This window comes from Lactuca serriola, chromosome 8, assembly GCF_051521515.1.
Source record: "Lactuca serriola cultivar US96UC23 chromosome 8, Lser_US96UC23_V15, whole genome shotgun sequence".
In the NCBI taxonomy this organism is placed as follows: Eukaryota; Viridiplantae; Streptophyta; class Magnoliopsida; order Asterales; family Asteraceae; genus Lactuca; species Lactuca serriola.
In genome coordinates, this window is record NC_136415.1 from 25,759,342 (window position 1) to 25,771,629 (window position 12,288).

Sequence of the window (12,288 nt, forward strand, 5' to 3'; positions counted from 1 at the left end):
AATGTCTTGGCAATAATGTTAAAGTTGTCAAAGTTGGGAAAATATGGTGGCAAAATTTTAAAGGAGGTTTTTTGTGTTTTTTATATCAAAATGTAAAAGTTTTGACTATAAGGACAAAAAGTGTCAAATTCATTAAAGATTTGTGGCAAAAGCACCAAAATGTAAAACCTTTGACTGTAAGGACTAAAAGTGTCAAAGTCATTAAAGATTTGTGGCAAAAACCTTAAGGCAGAAAAACTTAATTAAAAGGCAAAAATGTAAAAATTTTGATTTTAAGGACTACAAGTGTCAAATTCAGCAAACTTTTGTGGCAAAAACCTAAAGCCTAAAAAAATACTATTCCTAAGCTCCTTTAGATTTAATATATATATATATATATATATATATATATATATATATATATATATATATATATATATATATAATGAAATTTTTACTTGGAAATTTTGGGACGTTACATTAGGTCTCCTTTTTGTGTTTGTTTCCGATCGGGGTCTCATCGAGTTATGTGTTTGTTTCTGCCGAAGGTTGGGGAAAGTGAAGAAAGTATTTTTTTTAAAGTTGATAATAAAAAATTAAATTAACTGAAAAATAAAAACACAAGGGTATTATCGACATTTTAGTTTGGGAATGGACTAAGTTCGCAATAAAATCGTCTTTGAGGGATGAAGCGTGCAAGGTTAAACCAAATAAGGGACGGTCCGAATTATTAAACATACGTTTTGATATATATATATATATATATATATATATATATATATATATATATATATATATATATATATATATAAAAGGGACAAATAACGTAATTTACCTGTTTCAACTTTTAACTTCAAAAAGGTTAATGTTAGTTTAACCAAAACCAAAACATCAAATAAAAAAAAGCAAATAACCAAGACCCAAAACATCAAATAAAAAAAATCAAAGAAATTGCTTTTCTACAATATAAATCATTTATCTTTCAATTCAACTTAATGTTAAAAGCATTTCCAATCCATTTCCATTTTCCATTTCCCTTTTATTTTTTCTCCATTTTTCTCCAACGGTCTTCCGTTTAGAGTAGGGATGTAAGTGAGACAAGCCAACTTGCGAGAAACTCGAGACCGACTCGGAAAATACTCGAAATCGACTCGACCTTAATCGAGCCGAGCTTGAGCTCGAGCTACTCGAGTACCTTATCGAGCCGAGCTCGAGTACAAAAATACTCATCTCGTAAGGCTCGCGAGCTTAGTCGAGCTTAGTGTAATTTACATATATGTCATTTCTTTATAATTGTTCATTTATAAGATATATGTCATTTCTTTATAATTATTCATTTATGACATATATGGTTGATGTTATATTGATATTAGGTGATTAATAGTGGTTTTTTTGGTAGTTTGGACATTTACATGTGGAATGTTTAATATTTATTACTTAATTTAGTGATTTTTATTTTTTAAAATATTAGTCGAACCGAGCCGAGCTCGAGACTGTCAAGTATTTCACGAGCCCGAGCTCGAGCTTAAAATCAAGGCTCAAGTTGAGTTTGAGCAGAGTTTCGAGCTCGAGTATTTTAGTCAAGCCGAGCTTCGAGTTTGGTAGTATTCGGCTTGACTCGGCTCGTTTACACCCCTAGTTTAGAGCATCTCCAACCTATTCTTATTTTTCATCTTTTCCTCCATTTTTTCCAACTCCTTCCCATTTATTTCCCCATTTTGAAGGATATGAATAGTATTATACAAAATATGATGTTATACTATTTATTTATTTTAAAACGAGGATGAACTTTATGTTGTCAATTTTAGTCTATTTGTTTATATGTTTATACGTTTTTAGTTTATTTTTATCTATTAATTATAATTTAAATGTAATATATAAGTTGGAAGAATGAAATATAATAGAAATATATTTTTTAGGATAAAAAATAAATAGATGAAACACTATTTATCCTATTTTTATTTCATTTTTAAATAAAAAAATAAAAATGGGTTAAAACCAATCTACAAAAACTTGATATTTTCTTAGTATTTTTTTAATGTAATTATTTTTCGGAGTTGAGATCCGAAAAAGACATAACCATATTTTCGGCTCTTTTTGATGTAAAAGTAAAATTGATAGAAATCTAATAAAAAGAGAAGACCAAAATTCGTACTTCACTTTAACCCTCACTTTCTCTCTCTAGAACTCGATCCAGTGTTCAGCTTGACGGCATCGACAAGGTACGCTATCTCTGTTTCTAGGGTTACCGTTTTCTTCTTCACGATGGCTTCTTTCTCAATTGTCGTAGGTGCTCGATGCATATGAATAATTCTCATACAAAGTTAGGGTTTTAATTCTTTGCTTCTGAATCTATACCAGGTAAAAATTTAAGTACATACGTAGTTTATTGTTACTGATCTGCTCGGATTACGCTCTCGAATATGAAAGAACATGAAGATGATGTGTTGCCTACCGTCAAGGAATCTACTGCGACTGTCGATTCTACTACAGCTGATGAAACTGTAACCCTGAGAGGGAAAATTGAGGGGCTTTTCGGTGAGAGAGATGAAGGAGAGGATATGGTGGTGGATGTTGTGGGAGCCGATGTGGTTGTTGATGATCGTGGGGGTACAAGGGTTGATTTGGAAGGTAAGGTAGGTATTAATGGCTTGATGGAAGAGGGCTCTACGAGAGAAATTCAGTCTAGTGATATGGATGTGGACCAAGTTAGTGTAGTTGAAGAAGTTAGAGTTGTGACTTTAGAGAAAGTTGAGGTGGTGGTGAATGATGAGGGCGTGAAGACAAGTTTAGAGGTCAGTAAAGAGGTTATTCAGGAGAATGTGGTGACTACTGTTGTGAGTGCGATGGATTGTGATGCTCAGAAGTCAAGTGAAGAGCCTGAAACTGGTGGAGGAGAAAGTGCAGTGAGGGATAACAATAGAGATTCTACCAAGGAGATTGTGGAACAGCATACAGAATCTACTCAAGAACTGGCCGATGGAGACCATGTGATGGATAAGACAACTGGAAAAGAATCTGATGTTTCAAATTCCTTAAAATTTCCAGAGTCATTCACTACAACAGTGAATCCTGGTTCACGAGATGCTCATGTGGCAGCTGTAAAGGAGGGGTTATTTGGAAAAGATGAAGGTGAAGATGGTGTTGATAATCAAGTTTCATCAACAGAGGCTATAAATGAAGGAATCACTGCAGATAATGTCCATGTAAGCCCTGAAATTTTGGAGCAACAATCTGGAGATGACGAAATGAGGAAAGAGATTTTACAGCCAACAGTCGAAGTTGCAACCAACGATGCTCAAGATTCTGGAAATGGAACTCAGGCAGGAGATTCTAATGCAGCTCTTCAGTCATTGGGTGGAGAGGCTCAACTTGCTGGGGGAGAGGGTGAAGCAGAAAGAGGTTTAGCAGTGGAACAGGGTATGGAATCTGCTCAAGAAGTGGCTGATAAGGTTTTAGATTCATCAAAGATTCTGGATTCAGCAACTAAAGTTGATGGGTTGGTTGTAGAGGAGGGTTTAGCTGGAAAAGGTGAAGCTCAAGATGGTGTTTCTAAGGATCCAAGCTCAGAATCCACTGATAATCCTAATGTAGAGGAGGGTTTAACAGAGAAACAGGCTACAGAGTCTGTTCAAGAAGTTGCTGATGTAGATTCCACAAAGATCCTGGAGTCAGTTTCCAAAGTTGATAAGGTGATTGTAGAAGAGGTTTTAGATGGAAAAGATAAAACTCAAGATGTTATTTTGAGTGGTGGAGTCAATGCAGGAACAGGTGAAGGCAGTGTCATTGAAAATGCTCAGAACTCTGAAGTTACAATGAGCAAAGAAGAGACTTCACATTCAACAACAGAAGTTAGAATAGATAATGATCAAAAGTCTGGAATTGATACGACAGATAAAAAGGAGGAATCGGAAAGAAGTTTGGTCAAGGAGATTGTGGAACAACCAGTGAGTTCCATTCAAGAAGTGGTTGATAAAGATCATGTGATGGATGAAAAGCCTGAAAAAGAGGTTGAAGTTTTAGACTTAGCAAAGGTTCAAGAGTCCTCCACCATGGTGGTTGACCAGAAAACTGAAGTTGACCCAACACCTAAAGATGAGAGTTTACACACAACGATAGAAGTTATGACAGCTGATGCATCTCATAAAAGTTTAAATGTAGCCAATGAAGTGACAACTGCTGAAAATTTACCAAATCCTGAAGTGCAAGTTTCCAGTGTAGGTGGGATTTTGGTAGAAAACCAGATCTTGAATGTTGATACTGAAATGAAGGTTTCCCAAACTTTTGAGGAAGTCAACCATGCAACAAGTCATGCAGATTATGGAGAGGATGCGGGGATGGACATTGATGAAGTTCTTGGATGGAAAGATGAAATCCCAGGAATTGATTCTTTACATAGTCAAGAAAAAGATCAAGATTTCAAGATTCATACAGACCCAGAAGCTAATTTTGAACATGGACTTTCAAAACCTTTAGTCTATGAACGCCGTGTACAGGTAAATGATGATGCTGAAGAACATACTGATTTCTGCAGACAACAAGAAACAGAAACACTAGAAGTAGAACAGTCAACATTGACCGATGATGTCAGCGAGCCACTCGACAATGAAACTTCTGTTTCTTTCCATCAGTCATGTTATTTCCACCCACCAGAAAACGAAGGTGAGTTCTCTGCTTCTGATTTAGTCTGGGGTAAAGTCAGAAGTCATCCATGGTGGCCTGGTCAAATCTTTGACCCATCTGATGCATCCGATAAAGCCATGAAATATCATAAAAAAGATCGATTTTTAGTCGGGTATTTTGGAGATCGAACATTCGCATGGAACGATTCAACAGTCTTGAAACCATTTCGTGCAAAATTTTCCCAAATTGAAAAACAGACAAATTCAGAAGCTTTCAACAATGCCCTCCATTGTGCTTTGGAAGAAGTCTCCAGAAGGGTAGAATTGGGACTTGCATGTTCATGCACGCCTCATGACATCTACAAGAAAATCGAATGTCAGATTGTGGAAAACGCGGGAATCAAGAAAGAATCAAGTAAAAGACACGGTATGGACAAAACTGCCCTTGTGACCTCATTTGAGCCTGATAAACTTATCGACTATGTAAGACTACTCGCAAAGTCTCCATATGATGAAAATGACAAAATGGACCTTGTCATGGCTAAAGCTCAGTTGTTATCATGTGCACGTTACAAAGGGTATCGCCAGCTGTCCGAGTTTCAGTTCTGTGGAACTTTATTGGAAGATTCTTCTGAATTGACCCAAGGGGTTGACCAAGTCATCAAGAAAGAGAGAATCTTCTCAGATTTAAAAGTAGATCCAACATACTACCCTGGAAACAACGAAGAAGGTTCTAGAAAACGAAAGGCTTCAGATTCCAATTCCAATTCCAATTCCGATGTTTCGGTTCCAGAGAAACGACCAACTCTGGAAACAGTAACTCCAAGCCCTAAACCCTCTTTCAAAGTTGGTGAACTCATTCAAAGAGTGGCAAACCAACTGAGTGACAAAAACGTTGAACCTGTTGACCAAACAGTTGGACTTTCTCATTCTGTTCAAAGTCCGGTCAACATGGTCAACCCGGTCAACCCCCAAGCAAATCTTCCCGAAATGTTATCACAACTCCAGTTAACTGCTCAAGATCCAATGAAAGGGTACACCTTCTTGAACACTATAATCCCTTTTTTTTATAGCCACAGAGCTGCAGTTTTTTCCAAGTCTTTAAAGCAAAATTCATCTACTCCTGGAAGGGTTAATAACGAGACTAGAAAGAGAAAGCCATCGAACGAAAACGATCCGGAAGATTTCGAGTTTGATGATGTTAATGATTCGTATTGGACGGACAGGATCATCCAGAACCATCCAGAAGATTTGCAGCTGCAACCCACAGTGGTGGTGCATGATAACAACCAAAACGGAGGTGTGGAGCATCCACACCAGATTGTGGCCTATGAAGAGAAACAAAAACCTGTGAAACAAAGCCGTAGGTCGAATAAAAAACGGTTTTTTAGCAGCAATCATGAGATTGAAGCAAAGGAGCAATCAGAGCTTATTGAGAGAAGAAGGTTAAATTTGGCAACTGAGGTTTTAATGAAGTTTACAGAGGGGATTTACTTTCCTTCTGAGATACATTTGAATAAAATGTTTAGAAGATTTGGGCCTTTAATGGAATCAGAAACTGAAGTTGATAGACAAAGTGGTCGTGCTAGAGTTGTTTTTAAAAAATGTTCTGATGCTGAAGTTGCTCATAGTAGTGCTGGAAAATTTAACATCTTTGGTTCCATTGTTGTAAATTATGAGCTTAATTATACTCCATTGATTTCTTACAAGCCTTTGCCTCTTCCATTGGCACATGAACCAGCCGCGGATGCATGCTAGTAGTAATGGTAAATTACCCTTTCGCCCTTTGTAAATAAAAAAACATTTTGGTTTTTGACTTTTTTGTTTTCTTTATAAATATTAATACAAATCTGTTTGTGTGTTTCAGGTGAGATCATGGGAAGTTGGATTCATACAAAGAAAGCAATGAAAACATCATTATACAATTAGAGACTTGAGTGGGAATCAGGTTCATCAAAGTACGTTGCCATTTGTTTTTTGCTATTTTGTGAAACGTATTTGATTAATTTGGATTTTGTTAAAAAATGATGCAGGTGGTTGGGTGTAACGGATATTGGTAATGATGTTGCAGATATGGATGTAAGTTATTTAGAGAAGTAAAGTAGGAAGGTTAAATGTATGATTTTCTTGTTGCCTTGAATAAGATAAGGTATTAGGTGAAGAAACTAAACTTTATTCTAGATTAGTTTTTAGTTTTTTTAGCATGAGTTGTTATTTATAAGTCTGCTAAAAATCCCATTTAATTACTGTTGTGTTGTGATGGATTGTATCTTGTGGAAAACATGTGGCTTTTCTTTGGTCCAGGGAATATAGGGTGGGTTGTTTCTTTTTGACTTGATCCATAAAGAAGGGCTTAATGGGTTAAGCCAAGAAATGTGGCTTAATACATACACAAGCATTTCTTTGTTGGTGTTGGTTGAATCCACTAAAGATTCATTTAAAAATGATTATTTATTGCTACTTAACTTTGTCAAGTTGAGGAGATGAAATTGGTCCTAGAGTAGTGGATTGATTGTTTATGCTTTCGATTGGATTTACAATTAATGGAAAACATGAAAACACCAAATGTGCATTTATTAACATAATTCAAAAAGAATTTCGGAGAGTTTTATCAAGTATTCAGGAATCTAAATCAAAAACCATAATAAAAGTTACACCTCATATATTTATACAACTTTTCTTTATACAAAGTCTTCAAGAGCCCATAAGAAAGTTAATTCATTTATCTTGTATATGCAACTCCAATGTCATAAAAAAAATATAAGTCAGCCTTGTTATGGTCATTACTAGAGAATTATGAACTTTCTTAATTTGTTTGTAGGCTTCTTATCTCTTATTCTCTTACATTTCATATGCCATACTATGTGAAGTTTGTATGTTGTGGAATGTGGATGAAGCTTTATGAGATCATCATCCTAGATGTATTTTTACTGTTTGAAGTCAATATGGACAGGTGGACACCCAACCATTGTTGTGTGGATTGATCCTAATACACAACACCAACGCTTCATGACCAAAGACATAAAATTACACAAGATACTCAAAATGCTTTGAATGAAAAAGGTCTAAGGCAGGCATAGTGATTGATAACAATAGATTTTGAAGGACTTGGATAAAAATTTAAGAAATACTCTATATTAGATCAGGTTACAAAGCTCTTTACATGTACTAAATTTTAGCTTTGGATGCAAATCAACCAAGATCTAAAAAAGAAAAAAACTTTTAAAAAAGTAATGGAAAATGGGGAATAAAAAAATATTAGGGCTAAATGCAAAGTGAGACGTAGATGTTGGGTTAAATGCAAAATGGAAAAAATTCTCACGTCAACCAAACCGATACGTCATCAATAATCTATTGGTGATTAGTCAAACTCTAAAAAATAAAATAAAATTTAAAATATAATAGCATATATAGAACAAAAAAAAGGTTGGAGCTAAAATAGAAAAGACTATAAATATAGATTTTGTGAAAAAAAAATCAAAAGTAAATTTTGTAACAAAAAAAAAAAGTTTAAGAAACAAAAATGGAAAGGATAAAATATAATTATGCATTTAGGTGTGAAGGACACGGGAATGAACTTTGTCTCAACCAAGGGAATCTAGATGTAACCAACACAAATATCACCTAATCTTCTTCCCAAAGTTAACTTATCTCGTAGAAATTATAACGTGTTTCTCATAAATTTTCATATTAAAGGTAGTTGTCATAAGAATTGCTTATAATCATAATTTGCCACTCAAACCAATTGGAAAAAAAAAACTACATGAATGTACACAACTTGGTTTTGGAGAATATAACATTAAAAGTTATGTAGAGTATAAAGCCTTGCAGACAATATGAAAGGATTATAAGGTAAGCTTGGTTGTTGACATATTTGAGTAGGGTATGTTTGACATATATATAGTGCGATTTTGACCTCACATTGCAAAGAGATAAGCACTAACGGGTTCATCTGGGAGCTTTTTAAGCCGAATGTATGGTGCTAAGTTCAACCCATTGGAAAAGGAAACTAGTCGGTAAACTCCAACGTGTGAGTTGTTTTTATTTAAGGCAAAAAAAAAACCGTAAGTTTTAAAAAAATATAAAATTATATGAAAATAAAAGAGAAATTAAATATTAAATGTTGACAAATGAATTAAATGATTATTAATTTCATTAAATGTCTAATTAAAAGTGACACATGTCAACATTTGATATAGTAGGAGGAAAAGTAGGAACAAATGGTAGGAGGATATTTAATTTCTCAAAATAAAAAACCAAATGCTCATAGAAGCTAGAAGTTATTAAAAACTACTTAAAGTATATTCTATATTACAAGAGTTTTATTTAAAATATAAAATTTTAAGGTTGTATTTCTGAATATTTTTTTTCATTTACTTTGTGTTTTTAGTTGAAAACTAAAATCTAAAAAAGCTATAGCTTCTCAAGACACCATTGGTGGGTCGTAGTTTGCGGGGGCATAGAGAGTTTAGCTGTTTAGGTGAATATGTACATCTCTCATACAATCTTTGATGTGACCCTCATAAAAAAAATGACTTTGTTTTTACAAGGACAATGGTTAAAAGTAAAATCTTCTACTTAATTATTAAGATATTCCCTTCAACCCTTAAAGGAATGGAAGTTTCTTTGTTTAGAAAGTGTGATTAAGCATCACCAGTTGGACAAAACTCCAATAATAATTACGGTTTTTAAGTAGTAATTACAATGGGGTCAGTTAAGTTGAAAAGTTGAAAACAGAAGGATGAAAAAAGAACATGCATGGAACAAATTCAAAATGATGGCACAAATTTGGTGTCAATTCAGGATCAATTTGACATGTTATGTGTCTACTTCTTCTTCTTGTTCTTGTGGTGAGTATATCCCTATCAAATCATTCAAATCAATAATATTTGCTCGATTTTCTGTTTAGTATCATCATGTTTGACTTTTAATTTGTTTTGATTTTTAGTCAATTAATTTTACTTTTAATTTGTTTTGATTTTTAGTCAATTAATTTTCTGTTTAGTATTGTCCTGTTTGACTTTTAGTTTCTCTTGAACGGACAGATTTCTTGTTTACAATAATTTCACGTGACGTGCAACAAATATGTTGAAGATTCTACGGTGTTTTTAACATGCTTTGTATTAATCTTTATGCTTCATCATTATGCTTTTGAAAATTATGATGATTTATATTGATTGTGAATTTGCAACATAACTTTTAATTAAGAGTATTTGAGTTATCATTAAAGACATTATGCTTTTGAAAACTATGATGGCTTATATTGATTGCAAGTTTGCAACATAGTTTTTAATCAAGTTAATTTGAGTTATCATTAAAAATAATATATAGATCTATATTTTCAAGATTCATTGTAGGGTTATCCAATAGTTGTGGTAAAGTTATGCTATGACCAATGTAATGTTAAGATCGACATGCATATATAATATGGCAAAAATTTACTTGATATTTATTCTTTATATGATGAAATTATGACAAAACATCGATTATAGGTTAATGTTTACTTTTTAATTTTTATGTTTAGTGGAATATGAGACCCATTAAAAGATTTGCTACCAAAAATGCTTTTATATTAAAATTGGTACATTTGAGGCGATGTTCGTACTCTCTAGTCTCATTATGGATGGAATAAACGACATGTAGGACGTAGTTAGTTGGTTATGGTGGTGGACCTACGTGTTCATGATGTCCATGTGGAAAAACCTTTTGTCTTGGATTGTAATTGTCGGCACCCCTTTAATTTTTACTTTCATTGCTAAATATTTTTACCCTTGATACACTAACAAAAATATAAACTTTAAGATATAATAATAATAATAATAATAATAATAATAATAATAATAATAATAATAAGTAATGCCTAAAACATCACTAAATGACACACAAGATTCAAAATTTTCATAATATAACCCATGAATAATTGAAATTGGAGGTTGTAATTGTTTGATAAGGAGTAAACTTTAAAATTGAACTCCTATGGTTTAAAAAAGGAAAATGACATAAATGTCCTATGAACATTTATGATTGATCCTTTTAGTCCCTGAACTATTTTCGTGACTTTATGAGAGAATGAACTCAGGGTCATGAGCAATCTGTCTATTTAGTACCCTAGACTTGTTTTAATCGGTTTCATTGCCACATCCACAATATTTGCCACATCAGCTATGACATGGCAAACACCTTACCGTTACATCTCTATGGAACGACATCGTATTGTGTATGAACTGTAGGGCCTAAGTCAACATGTTCATACTTGCCTCCATATAAATAAACAATATGGTTCCTTAAAATGGCAAAAGTCCAAAGTTTCTTACCCTTTATGCGTACTTAAGTTCATACCCTAATCGCTAACCGCTAAGAACATGTTGTCACTTATATTTCCCCCTAACAACTGGTCCTTTACCGACTTACATCAATTGGAAGAGAATGAGTCCAATGGAGTCCGGGAAGAATACATGCCATCAACCTACTCTAAACATAGTTAGAGGTGTCATTAATCTGAGAGGAGGTTGCTACTGACTTGTGCGAGCTACACGAGAGGGTGAGAAGAGAAATGGATGCTATTTACAATGTGGTGGATGATGTTTGGTCAGGGGAAAATAGACGTGTCCAATGGTTGCTTATCTCAAAAGTCACTTCTACTCGCTTCAAACTGTGTATGCTAAGATGATGGTAAAAAACAACAGCTTCAAGAAACTGAAATGTGTTGCTGTCATTGGGGTTGTGTTTTTAAGCTACAAGTTCTTCCAATGATGGAAGAACTTTAAATTATATGATTTCTTTCTTGGGTTTGTCTTTTTAGTGTTTTGAAGCTTGGTTATTTTGGTGGTTGTAAGTATTGTGGTAGACGAAGTTGCTGATAAGTTTTAGTAACGTTTTATTTTGTATTTCGTATCAGTTGATAGAAATGTATGAAACAAACCTGATGCAACACCCAGTTCTAGATAAACATCACTTCTGAGTTATCAAATTAGTCTTAATGGATGAAAACCTTGGCAACGACGTGAGCATATGTGTGTCACGACATGATGGTGCCCACGATGGAACACACATCTCATTGGTCGCCACAACGTGTATAACATTCAAATTCTTGGAGGTATTTAAATTTAATGTATTTTGGATTTTGGGCAGGATCACGCCGTGGTGGAGGCATCCCACGACATGGTGATGGTCGATGTATCATATATTTTAAATGACCGCCACGACGTGACAACCTATGGCCACGACATGACGGTTGTTTAATGAGAAACCTAGGGGTATTTTGGGCAATAGTTTGAGACTAGGTCACTGTTTGTTGTACAAGTGACCTTTAGAGTTGGTATCAAAAGTCGTGCTGTGTTTAACTATCTTTTCAGATTGAGAGGTGAGTTTTCCTCACTATACTTGTGGGTCGAAGGCACCAATGCTGAATTACTAGATTATATATCCTGGTATATAGGATGTTATTATAAGATAGTGATTTGTAGATATGCATGTTAGTCTATCGACATAGTATGGTTAGGTTGAGGCAATACTGCTTTGTGTGGAAGCCAAAAAACCCAGGAGCAAGAAAGACATAACTTGTGGGCCAGGAAGGGAAGCCAGACTTATGTTGTGGGCTCGGGAGCAAGCCAGACTTATGATGTGGGCTTGGAAGAAATCCAGACATGAGCTGTGGGCTAGGAAGGCAAGCCAAACTCATTCTATG

General features: G+C 34.4%; 1 protein-coding gene across 1 annotated transcript; it reads left to right on the forward strand.

The window, feature by feature from the left end:
• Positions 1 to 2,097: 2,097 nt before the first annotated feature.
• LOC145069810 (uncharacterized) lies at positions 2,098 to 6,931 on the forward strand. The gene is made up of 4 exons (XM_079016758.1): positions 2,098 to 2,201; positions 2,341 to 6,367; positions 6,469 to 6,559; positions 6,635 to 6,931. Exon 2 carries the CDS (start codon positions 2,403 to 2,405, stop codon positions 6,357 to 6,359), a length of 3,957 nt encoding a protein of 1,318 aa, XP_078872884.1. The 5' UTR covers positions 2,098 to 2,201; positions 2,341 to 2,402; the 3' UTR covers positions 6,360 to 6,367; positions 6,469 to 6,559; positions 6,635 to 6,931.
• The last annotated feature ends 5,357 nt before the right edge of the window (positions 6,932 to 12,288 follow it).